This window comes from Capsella rubella, unplaced genomic scaffold, assembly GCF_000375325.1.
Source record: "Capsella rubella cultivar Monte Gargano unplaced genomic scaffold, Caprub1_0 scaffold_5, whole genome shotgun sequence".
NCBI classification, from domain to species: domain Eukaryota; kingdom Viridiplantae; phylum Streptophyta; class Magnoliopsida; order Brassicales; family Brassicaceae; genus Capsella; species Capsella rubella.
Window position 1 is genome coordinate 9,238,067 of NW_006238919.1, and position 21,230 is coordinate 9,259,296.

The window sequence follows — 21,230 nt, forward strand, 5'->3', positions numbered from 1 at the left end:
AAAAGCCGCCGGTGACTTGTGAGAGGGTTAAGAAAAGAGAGATGGACAAAGTTCGTTGACATGCTTAGGCGGTCCTAACCACAAGTAAAAGAAAGAAAATTAGGTTTTAGGACCACTAATGCAATTTGGAAGCCACAATGTTTAAGAATCTAGTTCGAGAATTAAGTCTTCATCTCCATGATGTATATGTAAGAAACTAATAATGGACCACCAAAACAGTTTTTGCGTAAGGTGGAGCCTCAGAAACACATGGGCCGGGCTTGGTTACACATGAAAACATTGTTGTTGTTTTACTTGTAAATAATGAAGAAAAAGAAAGTGAGGTTGGAAGAAAACCAAAAAATTGAGTGAAACAGGGACAGAGAGAGGCTGTGTGTAATTGTGTATAGAAGGGCAAATCCCGTATGATTAAAGTGTACGTAATCGATTAGTGTTCGCCTCTGTAAGCACACCAACAAGTCAAAAGTAAACTCTAAAAAGCCAAAGTTTTTTCAATTTTCAAATATTTGTTAAAGCAAAGTATGTCCACGGGAATTAGCACATACAGGTCCACCATGTTCTCGACAAACGCCAAAACCATTTTTTGTTAAATTTCTCATTTAAAAAAAAATAAAAATCAAAATACTTGTTTGTTTCTTTAATATAGAGAGACTGACAAAAAAAAACAGAGAAATAAATCAGACAATGGATCCATAAAATAAATAGGATCAAATTCTTTTATTAAAAATATTATATTTAATATAATAGAAAGAAATTCTGTAGTTTTGCCCCCAAGAAAAAAAAAGAAAGAAATTTTGACGAAAAAAAAAATATAATAGAAAGAAAACTCTAAAAAGAGTTGGGAAATCAAAAGTATTTTACAAAAAAAAAAAAAAAAAAAGAAAACCAAAACAGAAAAACTATAGAAAATTCGTAAGTTATGCCCTCTGAAAATTATTTCAATAACAATTATATTTTCACATAATATTTAATTTCTAAGTCCAATTTTATACAATTATTTATTTCGATGGTATTATATTATTTTCCTTGTAAATTCCAATATCTTTATTAAAAAAAAAAAAAAAGATAATGTCTGAGAATTTTTGCAGTGTTCATATTCAGTTTTCTAGAAAAAGCCAGGAAAGCGAAAGTGGCCTGGCATGGTTTTGTTTTCTATTTTTCCTTATTTAAAACGTATGATCAAAAGTAAATATGTTAAAGGATAAAAAAATTACTCATTAAACAAAGGTAATTAGGAATAACAAGTTGTTGAAAACAAAACAATGCAAGTAAGAAACTTATGGACTATTTGTTGAGATGAACCTGTCATTGCATCATTTCATTAAACATATAATATGGTCCAACTCCAAACGCTAGTAGGCATTACACATGTTGGTAATGATTATTCGATTAGATACATACAATTTCGTGAACCGTTGTTAATTAAATGTTTGATTTTGTAGGTTATGGGAATGAACTGGAAAGTATGTTAAAGTTGAGCCGCATGGGTGGAAAATATGATTGTTTTTAAGGCTAACTAGTGTATTAATTTATCATGCTAATATGATCGGATCCCCAGATATTCTCATAATCACTCCCCTCTCTTACTTATTACGTTGAAACTTGAAACCAAAGTGCTAAATAAGCCTACCTAAGCTCCCCCTCCTTTCGCTTTTTAGAATATAGAGGAGACAAATAAACAAAATTAATGGAAGTGTTACTAACGAACTTATACTATTAAGGTCTAGACATGCGATTACCAAAACTATGCTTATGACCGCGAGTCTTATGTTTTTTTTTGTAATTATTACTTTGCCTATATAACCTTGAGTCTTGGTGTTTCATGTTTGTCACGTCTTATACTGAAATCAACCATAATACATTAGATAAACATCTTATGGTTACCGAGATAATGAAGAAACCGGTTTAAGACGGCATGAAAAGAGTGGTTTGGTCGAAATATGCGGTTTGAATGAAAAATATGAAACGATTTTGAATCACAAAACTAGTTTCTAAAAAAAAAATATTAATTAGTAGTATACTCATTGCTTCCACTCAAGAATGATAAAGCCACCATCAATGTGTTCACATCGACTAAGTCATGAAAGGTGAAATCTCTTATAAATGCTTTACTCTCTTTTCTTACCATACACTTACGTAGATAAATAAATAAATAACCAAACAGGCAAAGAGTTCAAGTTTCCAAGGCATCATGAACAGAAGGAGATAGATATATAGAACTCAATGCGAGCAACAACAACAAGCCTTCCTTCCTACATCTACATCTCACTCAATAAAGATCTCCTCTTGTATATGTTTCAGACAAGGGTGTGTGTGTGTGTTTGAATATGAACGTAGTAGAAGTTTAAACGAGAGTGAGAAAACAAAAACACGAAAAAGGGTTAAGGGACCCCATTAGGTAGACTTAGATGACCACGGACACGCCCCCAATCCCATTCTTCCCTCATTATTATCACCTCTTCCACACGTTACCCTCTACTACTCCAAAGCTCACGCTCCTCCTTCACCCCAACGCACGTGACTATCACGCTCCTCCACCTCCTTAAAAAGATCTTCCCCAATCTTGCTTGCTTGCTTCTATACCCTATCTTTCTTTTTTCACATTCATCTAAACAGTAAACAATTACTTCTGCAAAATTTTCAAATTAAAACATTTTTCGTTGATTTCAATAAAATAAACTTACTTTATTGTCTTTTATGGTTACTACTATTCTAAATCTTTCTTTGTTAAAAAAATAATAATAATAATTAAAAAGCGTTGGAACTGGAAAATAGTAGATTGCTTTATCAGAAAAATTTTATACTTAATTTATACATGTATGTAAAAAGCCGCGTTATCTGTTCAAAAAATTCAGAAACCAGAGTCACGCCTATACTATATCTTTCTCTCTCTCCCGTCACTCTCACTCTTCCCCCTCTGCTTCGATCCTCGATTGTCTCTCCTCTGTTTCTTCAATAGTATCTCTTTTCTTTCTTCCCATACCCAAAACACACAAAAGAAAATCAAGAAAATCAAGAAAATTCAAGAAACCATGGATGCTTCATTGTCTCCAAACCCATTCGATCACCAGAAAACCCAGAGCCTAAGAAAAGCTTCATATCCTCACTCATCACTCTCCGTTCTAACCACTTCAAAGAAGACACTTACTTCGTCTCTGAGCTCAAACCCTCCGAGCAAAAGTCACTCCAAGAACTCAAAGAAAAGCTCTCAGCTTCGTCTTCCAAAGCCTCTTCTATGTGGGGAGTCTCACTCCTCGGTGGAGACGACAAAGCTGACGTTATCCTCCTCAAATTCCTCAGGGCGAGAGATTTCAAAGTAGCTGACTCTTTGAGGATGCTTGACAAGTGTTTGCAGTGGAGAGAAGAGTTCAAAGCAGAGAAATTGACTGAAGAAGATCTGGGTTTCAAAGATTTGGAAGGTACAGTTGCTTACATGAGAGGCTACGACAAAGAAGGGCACCCAGTGTGTTACAATGCTTACGGTGTCTTTAAAGAGAAAGATATGTACGAGAGAGTGTTTGGTGATGAAGAGAAGCTTAACAAGTTTCTTAGATGGAGAGTTCAGGTTTTGGAGAGAGGTGTTAAGATGCTTCATTTCAAACCTGGTGGTGTCAATTCCATTATTCAGGTCACAGATCTTAAAGATATGCCTAAGAGAGAGCTTAGAGTTGCTTCTAATCAGATTCTCTCTCTTTTTCAAGATAATTACCCTGAAATGGTTGCTACTAAGGTCAGGATTTCTCTAATCTCTTCTCTAAATTTCTTTTTTTTCTTTTCTTTAATGGGGTTCTGTCTGAATTTATGGTTCTGTACTTGTTGTCTGAAATTGTTATGGTTTTTTTTTTTTTTCTTTTAATGTGATTATGCTCTGTTTTGCGTGTTAGGTTGCTTGTTGTTACATTTACACAGAAACGAATCTGAATTCAAGAAATCTGAACGTGTCAAATGCTTAATGGGGAATCTAAATCTCGTTTCAAGCAATCTGGTTCTGTAATTTGTTGTTTCTAATCTTCTTTAAAAAAATTTCTCTAAATCTCTCGAAACTTGTTGGTTCATCTCTGTGTGTGGTTTCTTGAGTTCCGTTTAAATTTTGAAAACTTGGATGATAGTAGTAAGACCAACATTACCAATGGGATCTTAGAGGCTAAGATCCCTCGGTTTTTGCAAAGGAAAGATCTTATATAAGATTTTTTCTTTGTAAAAACCTGGGGATCTTAGCCTCTAAGATCCCACCAATAATGATGCCCTAAGAATGGTTTTAGATGTTTATGTGTGTCATTATTCTCTGTCTAGTCTATTTTGATTCTCTTTTTGTCTTTACTTTTGGTAAAACTACTTCCCTAGCTTTGTCCTCTACTGCTACAGTGTCATTGATGCATTCCTTGTGTGTGGTCGTACAAATTGATGTTACTATAATCATTTTTCTACTCTCGATTACTGCATAAACATTTTAACAGATACATTGCATAATATCTAAGCAATCATATTGAGATGTGAGACCAACCAATAGTTTAAGGTACAAATATAGGGTACACATTAAGTCTCAGTATACTATCTAACTCTTTATATTTTCAGATATTCATCAACGTGCCATGGTACTTCAGTGTAATCTACTCAATGTTCAGCCCTTTCCTGACTCACAGAACAAAGAGCAAGTTTGTGATGTCCAAAGAAGGAAACGCTGCCGAAACACTCTACAAGTAAAACTTTTAAACTGTTACCATTATATTTTAGTTTTTTGGGATATTATAATCTTTTTGTTTAAATATAATGCATACCATTGTTGCTATATCAGGTTCATAAGGCCAGAAGATATTCCAGTGCAATACGGTGGCCTTAGCCGTCCTACTGATTCGCAAAACGGACCGCCAAAACCTGCGTCTGAATTCTCCATCAAAGGCGGTGAGAAAGTTAACATTCAGATAGAAGGCATTGAGGTAATACTATTATACTAACAAGCATTTTACAGATAGACAAGTGAGTGGGAAATGATTAGATGAATTCTGAAAATGTTTGTGTGGATTATTATATCATTACAGGGTGGAGCAACCATAACTTGGGATATAGTAGTTGGAGGATGGGATTTAGAGTACACTGCAGAGTTTGTTCCAAACGCAGAAGAGAGTTACGCGATCGTGGTTGAGAAACCGAGGAAGATGAAAGCTTCAGATGAAGCTGTTTGCAACTCATTCACAACAGTAGAAGCTGGGAAACTCATTCTCTCTGTTGATAACACTCTGTCTCGCAAGAAGAAAGTTGCTGCTTACCGTTACACTGTCCGGAAATCTACTACAGCGGTCTAAAAAAAACTGTTTCTTTCTTTCTTAGTTCTTACTACTACTTTTTTGGGTGTGTTGAGGGTTTTTCTTTCTTTCCTGGGTTTGGGGTACTAGGGTTTGTTTGCTTGCTCAACGGTCGTGTTGAACCCAATATCGAAGAGATCATATGTATAAAAACAATGATTGTATGAGAGAACATTTGATGTTTGAGCTTAATATTTTTAACTATAGATTGAAATCAATGTAGCAATCCTAGATTATATACGTTTGTAAGCTTATTTATTCCTAGTACCATGTTTAGCTATTTGAAGACCAGTGGTCCAGTGCTTATATATGTTTTGCTGCATTCTCAGTGATCAGTATTTGAGTTGTTTTGCATCTGAAGTCTGAATCTTTAACGTCCAATGAACGTGCAGTATCAATCATTGCATAAACTTGAAGTTTCAAAGTTACTCTCATTGATTCCTGGAAAGAAAACGTACATCTCTCCATTTACTGTGTCCTTCTTCATTAAAAGCTTACGGGACAAGTGACCACTACCACAAACTACAGCCCGGCCCAAATCCGCGAATTTTTAACCCGGTCCAATATAAAATCGACTTTTGTTTCTTCTTTGTCAAAGAAAAAGCTATGTTCTTCTATGGTTCGAATGTGTATTACAGTATTTTTATAAATAAACGCACATCTAATTTTATACCCAAATTGGTGGATACAAACCGAAATAATAATAATTTTGGTCAACAAAAAAAATTTCTAATTATGTTTATAATTCGCCAACGAAGTTTAAGAAAATCTGAAGAAACAAAGAAGAAAGGGAGTCAAATTATAAAAGAGAAACCCCAAAATGATTAGAGTAAACAGTTCAAAATCTTTAGACAATAAATATTCCTTTTCTTTTTGAATCAAAAATAATAAAAATTCATTCCTATACAATAAGGTAACGCTGAAGAACTTGCACTTTATTTTTTAGCAATGTTGTTGTTCTGACATGATCGCAACTCTTTCGTTAGGAGTTTAGGACATAAGGGCATCTCCAACCCTGAACCTCTATCAAAAGTGCATAAAAATATTTTATTAATAAATTGTAATCAAATAAAAGAAAAAGAAATAAAGAAAAAAAAGAGACATAGAAAGAGAGAGTGACGAGAGAGGAGAGAGAAAGAGAGAGAAAAAAAGTTTTTTTGCAACAGCCCATAATTTCATACCACGTATATTTAGCATCCGCTCCTTAAGTCTGTTAGTTAAGGGGCGTTTTCAAAAAAATTAATGAATTTTGATTTAATTTTAATGAAATTATAGTTTAGAGACCCACCTTAAACCTCCCTTTGGAGGTGGTCTAAGGAGGTTTCCACGATCGAACATCTAAACCATCAACCAACTTTAACAAATTTTTATTATTATTCACAAATTTAGAAAAGCCTCAAAAAAGCATTAGTGTGGGAATATTTCTTCACACTTTTTCCTCACAAAACTCGTATTGATAACACACACGTTTCGTTGTTAGTATTTCTTATGAATTTTCGAGAGATGGTTGGAGATGATAGAAAAGAACTTTAAGAAGAAAAGAAAAAGAAAAGACCGAAGTAGTCAAAATGTAGCTATCGAAGAAAGCGAATCGTCGGTTTCAAGTAATGGTAGGCTACACAAATTTTATACTCTCTCCCCCTATAATACTTTCTTCTTTTCTTTAAAGTTAAAGAAGTCTTCTTAGCTGTGGGTTTGACCCATTGGGAACCAATCTTTTTACTTGGTGACAAATATTTATTACGTTCTGAGTTAATGATTCCACAATTACGCCATAATCGCATCTGTTTTCTTTTAATATTTTCCCTTTGATCTCATCATCTCATATGTGTTACAACCCAATCCACCCTTGCATTTCATTATATTATTATCTCTCCAACAACAACTCCGAACCTTAGCTTTATCAAAGCCAAAACAAAACAAAAACATCGAACCTTTAGCAACTTCGACTATAAAACTCAACTTTGCATTTAAAACTTTGCGTATAAACTTAAAGTGTAAGACAAAGTATAATACGTTATGCTTATAAATATGACAAATCAGGAATAAATTCTGAGTTAGTCCAAGAGATTCGGATTCTCTATCCTTCACGTTATATTATTTATTCGTTAATTACTATATTATTTTCCAGAGAATTATATTGTTCCTACAAAAATATTTCATCTGTCGCTTTTGTGTTTTATAATTTCATAATGCAGATTAATCAACATAACTCTCTGCGTAATTCCTTCTTTAACTATAACTCTGTGTACTTATTCAATGACGTAAACATAACTTTAAGTATGCAAAGAGAGTCTTATTTACTAGGCTCAAATGTTATTTTTTTCATTGCTTTCGTAGATCTATCATCGTTGATCATAACTAAACGTAAAGAAAAATCTAATGTCAATGAATTTAGCTAGCTAGATACTATATTTGAGTATTTAACAACCACACTTGGCTCATATTTTTTATTTGTCTTTTCGATGTTATATAAAGCCAGGTAATTAATTAAGCCTATATGCATATCCATATTATTACTAAACGTACAGATGTCACTAAAATAAATAAATCAACCATCAGTTAAAAAATGGATTCGGAATCTGCTGTAATAGTGTCATCGATCGATTAGTATGAAACAAGCTTTTACTTTATTGTACCGTTGACATCTACAAATAAAACCACTGTTTTATTCATTCACCAGCTACTAATTCCCCATAACAACAACAACCAAAAAGATGACATTTAAAGATTTACTACCAAATCCATTTAATTAACAGATCAATTAGAGAATTGAAAACACACACACATACATTGATGATCACAAACCAACACAGTTTCTTGCAGTCGTAACACCACCGTCAACAACAAGGTTATGTCCGTTCACATACTTAGACTCATCACTCGCCAGATACAACGCTGCTTCAGCTATATCATTCGCTCTCAATGTCTCTCCTTTCAAATTAGCCATACTCCTCACAAACTCCTCCATCTCCTCCACCTCATCATTTTCCACGTCACCACCACTCGTCTTACGCCACGCGTTCACCAACATCGACGTGGCAACTCCGAACGGGGATATACAGTTAACCCTAATCCCGTACTTGCCTAGCTCACACGCTGCGTTCTTGGTCAAACCAACGATGGCGTGTTTCGAGGCCGTGTAAGCGTGTGGCCCCATCCCACCCATCACACCGGCCACGCTAGCCGTCGAGATTATGCAGCCTTTGAACCCTCTCTTGACCATGGCACGTGCCGCGTGTTTCATGCCGAGCCCTGCACCTCGTACGTTCACACGCATCACGGTGTCGAACTCGTCCGCGTCCAAGTCTAATATGCTTTTGTGTTTCTTCTGGTCGCCGAGAACCCCCGCGTTGTTGAAGAGAATGTCGAGCCGACCGTACCGTGCGACCGTTACGTTCACGAGGTTTTCCACGTCAGCTTCGACCGAGACATCACAGCTAATGAATGCCACCGTCGAGGTTGTTAAGTGGGATGAGAGTGACTTAGCCAGGGAAGAGCCAGCTACGTTGTCCATGTCAGCAATCACCACCGTGGCACCATGTCTAGCGAATAGTATGACGGTTGCTTTGCCGATCCCGTGTGCTCCTCCGGTGATGATAGCTACTTTTCCTTCTAGCCTATGAAATATATATATATACATTATCAGTTCGTGATATTAATTTTAGATAATTAACCATCACTACACTCATTGTTCTTTTTAAAAATAATAATCGTCCGACGATCAATAATGTAGATAGTGTACCTCTTATGATATACAGTTGTATTCATTTCCTCCATAAGTGTGTCGTGGAGGGAGTGAAAGGTCTGCTCAGAGATCACTTGGGCCGGCATGTCGGAGTTGAGAGAGAGAAGTAGAGATGGTAAGAAGCGGTGAGAGGGAGATTTTGAAGCTGGAATTGAATAGTAGAGATACACACATCAATGTGACGATTTATAGGGGATACAAAAGTTGAAGTACTTCCGAACCAGTGTGAAACATCCAATCCAATTATGCTAAAGTATTTGGAATCATTCTAAATAATAATTTAGTATCTACACAAAAGCTAACAGATAGAAAGACAAAGAAACTATATATTTTTTATTGTGTAAGTTGGATACTTGTTAAATTTGATGAAATAAATTGAGTTTATGAGATGATTAATAAACTTATTTGTGTCAGCCGGATCTACGTACTTGGTATTAATTACCACAATCTCGAAACAAATTCAAAATAATTTTGGAATAATATCATTGATGATTTGATGTTACGAACGAATCTAGAAGAAAATAATAAATAGTAGTACTGATTAGATATGAGATCTAGCTTCTATATATGTATTAAGCTGGCAATGAAAAAGTCATAGCCTATGTACGAGATATATCTTGTAATTAATTAATTACCAGATCAATCCACATCACCCTCAATAACAAAAGGGCTGAGGTAAGAAGATATATACTTAAATGTTACCGTACGAAACACTATAAAATATGGGATTAGCATCTCTATCTCTGATACTCATGTAGAGTCATAGTTAAATATACTTTTATGTACTTTCACCAAGGTCCTGATTTTCAAAATCTGAGTTGTACCATCAGAATTCAGAAAATAGTTGTTTAAACTTTTACTTGGTTGTTGTATGTTGGGAGTTAAGTGAACTTAGGAATGGAGATCGTTTAGTGGCGGATCAAGACTAGTAGTTTTGGACCTTTTGGTAACATTAGTTTTAAGTTTTAACAACTCTATTGTTTCTCCAGATCAATGTGAAATGATGGTGGCAATGTTCTGGCAAGATTCCGAAATCTAGAAGAAATGCGACTTAATTAGTCTATTCGTTTGTTTATATCAATTATCAAAAGGGCAATCAGTATGATTAAAAACAATATTAAAGTGTTATAAGACCTCAAAACTGATATGTGGGAAAAATATAAACTCCAATATATTTATGTAGAGTTCCTAGCCAAAATAACTCTAAGAATCTAGTGTTCCTCAAGGTTTTAGAGCAATGGTCATCAGTGTCATCGTCGGTTGATCCATTCAACTGATTGTTTTATGTATGTACTAATCACTTTTACCATAGTGAAAATTACTCTGACTCTAATCTGTACAAGTATATACCATGCGTGCAAGTGCCAGGAGTGTAATTTGATCGACCAATTGCGTCTCATACAATATATGAAAGATGCGCCTGACGTACCATGAACCATTGGACCACTAATTAATTAGCTTTATAGTATTTGTCAAGTTTGAGGACTTAAATCTACCAAAATCAATCTTTAACTTAAATATAGACTAATGCAAAACTCGCTTAGCAAATCTTTGAAGATCGAATCATATGGGATAGACTATAGCCTTTTAATCATATTCTGGGTTAAAAATAAATAGTGTTGATCATAACTTATTGTATCACATAGAAGAATGGAAAATACAGCTCAACCAGACCTTTTTCTTCGTTGTCATCATCATATCACATCATCTCGATGCACCTAACATTATAAGTGTTCTAAATGCATACATAATTGAATGTTAAAATTCATTACGAAAAAAGAAAACATTATTTGAAAGTCCAGGCCTGATGAAGCCCGTTTGAGTTTAACTAATAAGCCTTGTACGCCTAGTTTATTGGTACTGTTTAAACCGGTTCTTGAATTTCCTCAAGTGGGAAAGCTAAAAAGGACTTCGTTAGCTCTTAGTCCACCTGCTACTATGGTTAGTAGTAATGTGTTTCTGATAAACTGTGAAGCATCTATTGGTTAATCTAACTTTCAGAAAAAAAACCGTTACTGAAACTCAAACTGTTTTATTATTAGAGCAGGATGTGTAGAACATTGTAGTCTGAAACAGCCTAAAACCAACGAAAAGCAAAATGACATAAAAGCAAATCAGTTTGCAACCTGAAAAGACCAAATAGATAACACTAACACAATGTTCTCAAAACACCTTCTTGAACACCACATTCTTGGTTTCTTCATCGGTTGCCGCATTTTTATCTGTGATGAGAACTTTCAAACCAGCACTGGACTTCACTTTGGATATGGCAACATACATCTGTCCATTAGAGAACACTCTTCTTGGAAGATAAAGACCAACTTTTGAAAGTGTTTGCACTTGACCTTCATCTATGGTCATGGCGAATGCAAGCTTCAGAGGAAACTGATTACGCTTTATTTTGGTAGGATAATCTGCATCGCTTGGGTATGCGGGTATCCTAGGGAGCAAGATTTTCTCACCACGCCTATTACCTGTTATAATCCTAGCCTCAAGCACAAATCTAGCCAGCCGAGTGATTTGAAGTCTTGTCCCCTTGCAAAACCCTTCGCTAGGATTAAGGTCCCTTAGTAACATGACGGGAGCACCAACCTTTAATCTCAACTTAAAGCCAGGCAGTCCAGAGGGATTGAGGCTATTCAAAAACTCCAAAGGGTATAGCATATCGTCATTTGGGGTCGATGTATAGATACTGTCAGCGCTGTAACATACTTGCTCTTCACCTAACATGATATAATGAAGTCGTAGGTTAGTACTATGTGCATAAAACGACTATAAGAGGAAAGATGGAAAAGCATTAAGAGAACATTTACCTGGTAAGAGTGAAATCATATAATCATTAATCTGATCCACAACATCATCAGTATGACACAAAATAGCCTTCTCTTGATAGAAATCAAGATTATGGGACTCTGCAAAAGATTCTCCATAAACTTGATTCACTATAGGTTTGATAGGATCGTTGCACTCAGTTATCAGCAAATCTTCAGAGATATCAACTTCAGTTTCTCTATCATTTGGATTGTTGATCCTTCCATTACCGATCTCCGAAATCCATTCAGAGAAAGCTTCATTTTCATCAATAGTTGTGTGAATTCTTGTCCCCTGGTATACAATTAACCAAAACATCATGATATAGAAATTAAAATACTCCAAACAAGTTAAATGATTAAGGAACTACAACATTACATGAGAGTAATGAGTAAACAAAAAAAGAAAAATCGTTATAGATAATTACTATGCCCTAGTAATTCATATGCATCAAATTACGAAGTATGTATGACAAAAATTAAAGACATGTTAAAGATTTTGTAAAAAACTGTACTAAGTGATTAACAAACAATGAAATTGATAAGCGTATATAAATTCAGATAAAAAAAGACATACCTATGAATCGAGTAAAACCATATCGATAGAGTTGTCTGATTCTGTGTTATTTCCCTGCCACGTTCTAGTGATCTGCACTTTGATCTTCTTCGATGCATCGAGAGGAGTAGAGGAGGAGGAAGAGGAGTGTTCGCGCATTAAGGCCATGATTGTAGCAGTTTCTGAATCGTTTTCTAATGAATTCGGCTAAATACAAAATTTCTTGGAGCTTTTATAAGCATATTTTTCTAACCGCTATATAGAAGTTGAGTTTAATTAGGATTTCCTTTTTTGTCAAAATTAGGATTCCCTTTTTTAAATTTCTTTCCATAATTTCAAAAGGAACTTATAATTAATTGTTTAATTTAAATTCTTTAAAAAAGTAACGGAAATCTTTATTTATTCTCGTGAATTTTAACACTAATTACTATTATTAAATGGAATTTTAACATTAAGAGGTTTTGGAATACCATTGAACAGCAGTGCAGTATAATGATTTCTCAATCAGTATGATGAATTCAAATACTAGAAAGGTGCGTAATCCATTTGATAGTATGTTATTTGCTCTCATCACTCAAAATATAATATACCACAATCCACTAACCCGTAATCAACCCTATAGGCCACATTGCGTTTGCGTGGGCCGAAATCTAGAAAGCCTTTAGACCCACCCAAGTGTTAGAGCTCATTTTGGCAGGCCCAAGGGTGTACGTTCATACGCATCGCTGACATCAGAGCACTAGATAGTGTAGAATAGATGAATTACACGTAATAACAGAGACAATGACAGGGATCGCCACTTATCGTGGTCCATCATCTTTACGCCAGTATCAATAATTATTTATAGTCCAACTAAAGTTATTAGTACTAAACAAATCTCACCTAATTCCCAACATGTACATGCTTTACTTCCCCACTCTCAAGCCTACTACATATAAAGCTTTAGTCAATCCTCTAATCGTCATTGTTTTAATACTCTCTTATGCTTGTTGTTACCCAATATCAATTAGCTGATCATAGAGAAAACTCATATTGCATTACATACTATATGTTAAATACAATCCACGTCCAATGTAATAGATGTAGACATACCTTAGTATAATTTACAAACAAAAAGGAAACAAACCCTACATTGTATTTGTGGGTCAAGAAAGAACCCCACATGGACAGCCTGTGGAAGACCAAGCGTGCATCGCCCATCTTCTGTTTCTCTTGCTCTACTATTCGAAACTTTTTAGAGTTATTATACGAATAAGTTGAAACACTGAACTTATATATCAAATTTCTAATCTGTGTATAGCTTTAGATAAACATTTTTGAGTTAAAAAAGTATAATAAACATACCAAATATAGGGGGTAAAATATGAAAACAAGAACAATCAAACAAAAGGCAACATGAAAGCAGAAACCTTTTTCCCTGCAAAAGTGTAGAGAGAAAAAACACACTCATACCAAAACTTTTCCCATTATACTATTCTTTTTCTTATCATCTTTCTTCTTTTCCCGGATAATTCTGAGAACTCAAGGCAGCCGCAAAAGCATATTATGATCGTGATGATGAAGTTCTATACGTTCACTTTGTTGATCTGCTTGTTCTCTAAGCTCCAAGGTCACTGCAAATCAGATATCAGCCTTGGCAATTCTCTAACGCTAACTTCTCCTCTAGAATACGCTCCCGGTTTTATGGGGAAAGCTTATATAATGGAGACAGAGTCATCATCATCAACAACAGAACCTGGTTTCAAAGCCGCGTTAACGATGGAATCAAGCGACCAAGATGATGGACGATATTTGTGTTCCCTCCAAGTTTTCCTTGGAGATGTAAGAGTTTGGAGCTCAGGTCATTACTCAAAGATGTACGTTTCTAGCAAATGTATCATCGAGCTCACAAAAGATGGAGACTTGAGGTTAAAGAGTAACAATAAACGCGTTGGATGGAGAAGTGGAACCTCAGGACAAGGCGTTGAGGTACCAAATTAGATTGGTTTGAAGTAAAACCATCATTTTTTTAATGTCAAGATATGTGAAAGAATTGTGTTTTGGAAACTAAATTTTTGCAGAGGTTGGAGATACAAAGCACAGGGAACCTAGTGTTGCTTGATGCTAAGAATCTGATAAAATGGCAAAGTTTTAATTTCCCAACAGATGTGATGTTGAGTGGTCAAAGACTAGACGTAGCTACGCAACTAACTTCATTCCCAAACGACTCGACTTTGTTTTATTCCTTTGAAGTTTTACGCGACAAGATTGCTCTGTTTCTCAATTTGAACAAGCTCAAGTACTCTTATTGGGAGTACACGCCTAGAGAAAAGAACAAAACAGTCAACTTCGTGAGATTAGGGTCAAAGGGTCTTGACCTATTCGACGACAACAGCCACATAATCGGGAGAATAGAGCAACCGTTGATCAGATTCTTGGCACTTGGGAACAGAACCGGTAATTTGGGACTTTATTCGTATAAACCGGAAAAGGGAAAGTTCGAGGCAACGTTTCAAGCTGTGAGCAACACTTGTGATCTTCCTGTAGCATGTAAACCATACGGAATCTGTACATTCTCAAAGTCTTGTTCTTGCATTAAGGTCATGGGAAATAGTGATTGCAGTAGTAACGTGGACGAACCGGTTTCTGTTAAGAGGTTATGCGATCACGATATGGTTGAGCTAGAAGGAGTCACTACAGTGCTAGGAAACGGGACACAAGTGAGAAACGTGAGAAAAGAAAGATGTGAAGAGTTGTGTAAGAAAGATTGTGAGTGTGGAGCTGCTAGTTACTCTGTTTCTGATGAGAGTTGTGTCATGTATGGGGTGGTGATGGGTGTGAAGCAGATCGAGAGAGTGAGTGGATTGAGTTATATGGTTAAGATTCCAAAAGGAGTGAGATTGGGTGATGAGAAATCTAATATGAGGAAATGGGTCGTGGGATTAGTTGGAGGTATAGATGGTTTTGTCATTTTGTTGCTTCTCTCTGGATTTGCTTTTTATTTCATTAGAAAGCGTCGGAAAAGCTCGTCGCAGCAGCCGCCGCCGCCGCCACTGCCGCAGCGGAATACAGATTCTTGTCAAGAATCAAGAATTTCTTGATAGTTCTTGGTTTTGGATTTTTCCATATAAAGCTGTGTCGCACATCGAAGATTGTAAAGCCTATATCCATTTTAATTTGGCATTAGCCTTAGATTTGATTCAAAGCATTCGGTTACAACGTAAAAACTTGATGCTAAAGTCTGAAGCCGCATGACATATCTCATTCTTTCACGTAAGCTAAATATTATTGCTAATCAATCATGTTCACTAGTTATCGAACATATATGTCAAAACTCTATTATAGTATTATATATGTCCTTGGTAATTGGTATACACACAAAAAAAAAAAAAATGGTCACCAATTATAATAATATATATTTCCTTTAAAAAGCAAAAGAACAGTGTTTTCCCCATTTCCACTGTAAGAGATTAGGTTTGGATAATTTTGTAAATATAGAATTTGATTTTTTTTCTGGATAAATTTTTCAATGGGAACTTATTAGTCACAAGGCAGAGCCAAGTGGCATGAAACGCCTCTTTTGTCATAGATCTCGCTTCTTTTAACGTCCAACGGTTAGTTGAAAATAGTGCCATTTTAAAACTGAGATCTTTCATTATGTGGCCCTGCCTTTGTTACCGTCAGTGATCCCCACCACCATAAAGTGACATAAACTCCATCATTGACTCAGCCGACTCCGCCACTACTCCCCCTCTACTAATCCAACGGTTCATATATTCTTTTACTTTCTTTTTCTCCTCTTTCTCTTTCTCCAGCAAAAGTTCTACTATGAACATTTTAAGGAGATTAATAAGTAATAAGTAGCATATCAACGGTGAGTGAGAAGGCAATTCAGGAAAAAAAAAAACTAAAGTAAGACCACATTTTAAATTAGATCCAACGGTTGACAGATTCTTTCACTGAGAGGACATTTTTTTAATCTCACTTGCTGGGACTATCTATAATATCTGTTTAATAAACAACATAATGACAAAGATTGGTTACCACCGCCCTTCTTAAGGAAAGATTAATGTTTCCTATTAAAATAACAAGATTGGATTGGGAAATGTAAAGTGTATATAAACTTGAAATAAAGACAAAACTAGTAAGTAACTGAGAAGAGTGACAACGGATACTTGTAGCTTTCTTTATTCAACTTTAATTATCCCTTTTCCTTATTACATACAAGAGACCGTTGAGATATATATTATAAAGTCTTTTGTTCACACTAGTAGTATCGAAGGAAACAACAGTTTTGATTGTCATCACTCTCACAGTCTCACTCTCTTTCTCACTACTTCATCTTCTTCCCAACTTCTTGTCTTTAATGGCTGAAATCTTAGAACCTTCCCTCGTCGGGGAAATCGACACTTCGGCGCCATTCGAGTCGGTGAGAGAAGCCGCCACTCGCTTTGGCGGCTTTGGTTTTTGGAAACCGTCTTCCCTTAACATCTCCGAAGCTTCTAATAAGGTCTTTATTTCTACTTCAAAGTCTCTGTCTTTCTCATTGATTTTGTCCAGTTCTTTGGGTTTAGGGGTTTTAATTGAAATGGGTTTTAGATATTCATCTGTTTCTAGATTGATCTTGGCTTTAATTGTTTCTTGTGATGCGAAAGTTTTGATTTTTTGTTGTTGTTGGGGATGCAGAACGATGTGGACGAAGCTGGTATGGTTGTGAAAGCGAGTGAGTTAGAGAAGGAACTAATTGAAAAAGAAGGAGAAACTTTAAAGGTGTTGAAGTCGCTCGAGTCGACCAAAGCCATTGTTGAAGAGCTTAAATCAAAGCTACAGAACAAGGAAGAGAAAGAAAACTTTGACATGAATGTTCTCAAGGAACTGAACCAAGCGAAGATGAATCTGTGCAATACAACTAAAGATCTGGCTGCTATTCGTGAGTCTGTTGAGTTACTGAACAAGAGACTGGAGGAGGAAAGAGCTGGACTTGACAAGGCACGAGAGAGACTAAACTCTGAGAATGCTGCTGAAATGTCCAAAGAGATTCAGAGATTAAGCTATGAGACTAATGAGTTTTGTAGAACAGGAGAGAATGTTCGGTGTGCCGTTGATAAAGCTGTGGTTGAGATTGAACAAACGAGAAATAAGATTGAAGCTGCGGAGATGCGTTTGATCGCTGCTAGAAAGATGAAGGAAGCTGCTAGAGCGGCTGAAGCAGTTGCTATTGCTGAAATCAAGGCGGTTACTAGAAGGAGAAGAAGAAGAAGAAGAGGAGACAATGAGGAGACGCTGCAGGAGGAGATTCTTGAGACGATTGATGAAACAGCTAGAGAAATTAGAAGCAGCAGGAGGACACTTGAAGAAGGATTGGAGAAAGCGAATACCGCGAAAACGGAAGCAGAGGAAGGAAACTGGCAGTGGACAGAACGGAGGAGGAGATCATCATGTTCGGCCAAGCTCAAGAACCCTTTTCTGATGGATGTAAATGGTCTGAATATGATGATGAACGGTGATGGGACATCATCCTCAGTTGCTGTCATGAAACCAACAATGTCTATTGGGCAGATACTCAGTAGGAAACTGCTTCTTGCGGATGAGTCAGCGATGATGATGAATGGGAGAGTTTCGTTGGGTCAGATTCTTGGAAAGACTAACATTAGTAGAGATAGAAATGGTGAAGGGAAAGAAAAGGAAAAAAGGTTCAATGGGAAGAGGAAGAGGTTCGGATTTGCAAACTTGTCAGTGATTTTGAACAAAGAGAACAAGAAGAAGAAGAAGAAGATAGCTTTGAACTTAATGTAATAAGTGAGTGATTGAAATGATCAATCGAAATCTTAGGAGTTTGTGAGTCTTCTGGTATCAAGCAATTGTGTTTGTATTTGTTTTGGAAGTGTATTGGACTATTGGTTCATGCTAAATAGTGAAATGAGATATGGTTTGTTTTTCTTTTATAAATGAAGGATAATAATAAAATTTAATGGATTAGTGAGTCTCACCACCACCACCAATCACTAGCAAAGTTGTGTCATGAATCATATGGAGAAGAAAAGACAAACAAATGAATATTTTGTGTTTGTGGTTTGTGTTTATGTTGTCTTTCAAAGAAACTGTTTATTGAGATTCAAATTATGCATGATGTTACATATACATCACATAAATCGAAAGTCTTTTAGTTATGCTGCAGAAGCAGAAGGGGAAGAAAAGAAAAGACAAAACGAAGAACAGAGGAAGCCACACCATAAACAGGTAACATCATTATATGGCCTGAAAAAAAGACCTGGTTCACTAAACATCCCGAAACAACTTGAAGACAAGATTATCCGCATCTTCCTGGGGTATCCTTCACTTTGGATATGGCGAGATACCTTTGATATAGACCAACCTTGGAAAAGGTTTGGCCACGAGTATCATCTATAGTCATGGCGAATGCAAGTTTGAAAGGATACTGGATACGGCGCATTGCGGCAGGAAAACTTTCCACAGGGAACATATGTGTCTTAGGGATCACGAAATGCCCGGCATAAGTAATAGGTGTTGAACATACATATCACCCAAAAAAAAAAAAAAAAAAAAAAAACTTTTTAACTACTTAAATCTAAATGGAACACAAATTTGGTTTAAATCGTTTAATGGTTTGGGCCTGAAATTTTCAGACCGGCCTTTGGCTACAAAAGAAAATAATTGTGACATAATATTATTTTCGAATATTAATTTAGCCACAAGTACAAGCCGAGCCGATCGATGATGCTTACGTGGTTGGATAATTGCTTCTAGCGTGAGAACACCTTCTTCGATTACGCAATCCCGACCAATTCGACGAATCTGGTAACTCGTTCCTTCTTCTTCTTCTTCTCCAACTCCACCAGATTCTTCTATATACCAATCATTTGCTAAGTTTTTTTCTGAAAAAATAAAAAGAAGAAGGTAACACCATCATCATCTCTTACTTAAAGATTCATTCTTTTTTGGTTGAATCTCCCTACTTTGTGATTCATTCCGATCCAGAGGTTTCTTAAATTAAATCTGTGGTAAAAAGACTCTTAGTTGTGAATTATTCTGTAATCTGATATTGTGTCAGGAATCATGAGTCTCAGAGCTGGAACATTGGTTCTTCTCTTGTTGGGTTTGATCTTTGTTTCTGAGGCTAGATCTTTCGTTGACTCCACCCTCTCTGGTAAATACCATTTCCTCATGCTTGATTCTATCTAAAAGCTTGCTCTTTTATCAGTTTATGGTTTGGTTTTGATACTTTTCATGAAAAAATAATTGATATCTATGGCTGGGGGGTTGAAGTAGATGAAATATTTCAACACTCAATTTCTATGGCTCAGATAGTCTTATTTGATTAGAAGAATTTTCAACTTTTCGTTGTGTAGAGCAAGTTTCTAATAAGGAAGACGTTTGCACTCTGTGTGAGGAATATGTGACTGATGCTCTCACCTACCTTGAGAAAAATGTCACACAAGCCGAGATCATCGAGAATCTTCATGAACGGTGTTCCCAACTGCGTGGATTTTCGCAGCAGGTTCTCTCTCCTTTTGCTGATCCTTAACCCTACATTTTCTTTAGACTCTTTTTGTTTTTTGTTAATAATAACATATCAGTTGTGTTGAATAATCCGTGTGTTTGATGCAGTGCATAACTTTGGTTGATTACTATGTTCCTCTCTTCTTCTTACAACTGGAGTCGTTTCAACCTCACTATTTCTGCAAGAGGATGAATCTTTGTGGCAGAGTGGTTACTCTTGTAGAAGACGTACGTCAGGACAGTTGCGGTGTATGCCACAGGACTGTTTCTGAGATTCTTATTAAACTTCAAGATCCTGACATACAGGTTAGTAGTAACTACTAGATGATGGCTTTGTCTCTTCTCTATCACAGTATTTGTTTTGTCACTTATGTATTACGTGTAGACTCATAGCACACTGATCACAGTCCAAGCTGCTATGCCCTTGTGTAGTCTAGTTTGCTTTGTCAGTCTCAAACAGTTAAATGTGTTCAACTAGCAAAAACAGTTAACTGTGTTCAACTAGCAGGGATCTTTGTAGAGAATCCTCATGAAGATTTTTTTTTTTCTTTTCTTATACTGATGATGAGTTTCATATACTGACTTTGTTTTCTCTTATTTTGTTCAGCTGGATATCGTTGAAATGCTTCTCAAGGGATGCAAATCGTTCAAGAACTACGAGAAGAAGGTTAGAATGATCAAATCAATACTCATAATCTTGTATTTATTAGTCAACCATCTGTTTATGAATATTACAAGATTATGAATATTGATGTGAACTTGTGCAACACAACTGCCTGATCACATAGTAGTTAACTTAAGCTTTTCTAATATTATGGTGTTGTGTCGTCTTGTGTTATTACAGTGCAAGAAGTTGGTGTTCGAGTATGGACCCCTGATCCTAGTAAATGCAGAGGAATTCCTAGTGAAAAACGACATCTGCACACTTTTACGGGCGTGTCCAGCTGAGAAATCGGTTCTCAGGCAGCCAGCGTTGGCGGATTCTTGAAATGTTAGAAAGATGCCGTAATAAAATTTAAACACGTGCTGCTTCATAAGAATTGTTGCAGACTTGGTTACTGTCTATATGTATTGATGGATTCAAACACAACCATGAAAAATGTCTGTTTGCGTTTGTGTATATAAGGATCGCTACAAGAATTGACTCTATCATGTATTCTATTGAATCCCTTTTAAGGTTTTGTTAAACTGATTACAATAATCTTCTGTGTGGTTTTTTCTGATTTACTTTTGGCAATGAACCTTTGGCAAATTTGTTTTGTGTTAGACCTAAGAACTCAAACGCTCTTTTAGGTGCTGATGGCAGCGCCAAC

At 36.0% G+C, this 21,230-nt stretch overlaps 5 protein-coding genes and 1 pseudogene across 8 annotated transcripts; 4 read left to right on the top strand and 2 right to left on the bottom strand.

Moving 5' to 3' along the window:
- Nucleotides 1-3,032: 3,032 nt before the first annotated feature.
- Nucleotides 3,033-5,545, top strand: LOC17885153 (patellin-6). Its single transcript, XM_023783361.1, is given in 5 exon segments — nucleotides 3,033-3,075; nucleotides 3,078-3,730; nucleotides 4,576-4,700; nucleotides 4,796-4,937; nucleotides 5,040-5,545. Coding segments are annotated over 5 exon segments (1,227 nt in total). The 3' UTR covers nucleotides 5,304-5,545.
- A 2,381-nt stretch (nucleotides 5,546-7,926) lies between these two features.
- LOC17886544 (short-chain dehydrogenase reductase 2a) lies at nucleotides 7,927-9,770 on the bottom strand. Of its 2 annotated transcripts, XM_023782909.1 has the most exons (3): nucleotides 9,687-9,770; nucleotides 9,049-9,196; nucleotides 7,927-8,923 (listed from the first exon to the last, which is right to left on the bottom strand). In XM_023782909.1, exons 2-3 carry the CDS (start codon nucleotides 9,135-9,137, stop codon nucleotides 8,104-8,106), a joined length of 909 nt encoding a protein of 302 aa, XP_023638677.1. In that variant the 5' UTR covers nucleotides 9,138-9,196; nucleotides 9,687-9,770; the 3' UTR covers nucleotides 7,927-8,103. The 2 variants fall into 2 exon arrangements, with proteins under 2 accessions (XP_023638677.1, XP_006292209.1); XM_006292147.2 differs by lacking the exon at nucleotides 9,687-9,770 and having other exon boundaries at nucleotides 9,049-9,274.
- Nucleotides 9,771-11,089: 1,319 nt separating this feature from the next.
- Nucleotides 11,090-12,585, bottom strand: LOC17887547 (annotated as a pseudogene).
- A 1,128-nt stretch (nucleotides 12,586-13,713) lies between these two features.
- On the top strand, nucleotides 13,714-15,595 carry LOC17886314 (G-type lectin S-receptor-like serine/threonine-protein kinase At5g24080). The gene is made up of 2 exons (XM_023782905.1): nucleotides 13,714-14,385; nucleotides 14,478-15,595. Exons 1-2 carry the CDS (start codon nucleotides 13,963-13,965, stop codon nucleotides 15,495-15,497), a joined length of 1,443 nt encoding a protein of 480 aa, XP_023638673.1. The 5' UTR covers nucleotides 13,714-13,962; the 3' UTR covers nucleotides 15,498-15,595.
- Nucleotides 15,596-16,689: 1,094 nt separating this feature from the next.
- Nucleotides 16,690-18,372, top strand: LOC17887299 (WEB family protein At3g51720). Its single transcript, XM_006290287.2, has 2 exons — nucleotides 16,690-16,906; nucleotides 17,083-18,372. The coding sequence occupies exons 1-2, from the start codon at nucleotides 16,763-16,765 to the stop codon at nucleotides 18,190-18,192; spliced, it is 1,254 nt and encodes a 417-aa protein (XP_006290349.2). The 5' UTR covers nucleotides 16,690-16,762; the 3' UTR covers nucleotides 18,193-18,372.
- A 737-nt stretch (nucleotides 18,373-19,109) lies between these two features.
- On the top strand, nucleotides 19,110-21,140 carry LOC17887372 (prosaposin). 3 transcript variants are annotated; one of them, XM_006293225.2, is made up of 6 exons: nucleotides 19,110-19,215; nucleotides 19,469-19,564; nucleotides 19,767-19,915; nucleotides 20,026-20,223; nucleotides 20,525-20,584; nucleotides 20,762-21,140. In XM_006293225.2, the coding sequence occupies exons 2-6, from the start codon at nucleotides 19,474-19,476 to the stop codon at nucleotides 20,903-20,905; spliced, it is 642 nt and encodes a 213-aa protein (XP_006293287.1). In that variant the 5' UTR covers nucleotides 19,110-19,215; nucleotides 19,469-19,473; the 3' UTR covers nucleotides 20,906-21,140. The 3 variants fall into 3 exon arrangements, with proteins under 3 accessions (XP_006293287.1, XP_023639041.1, XP_023639043.1); XM_023783273.1 differs by having other exon boundaries at nucleotides 19,141-19,314; XM_023783275.1 differs by lacking the exon at nucleotides 19,110-19,215 and having other exon boundaries at nucleotides 19,321-19,564.
- The last annotated feature ends 90 nt before the right edge of the window (nucleotides 21,141-21,230 follow it).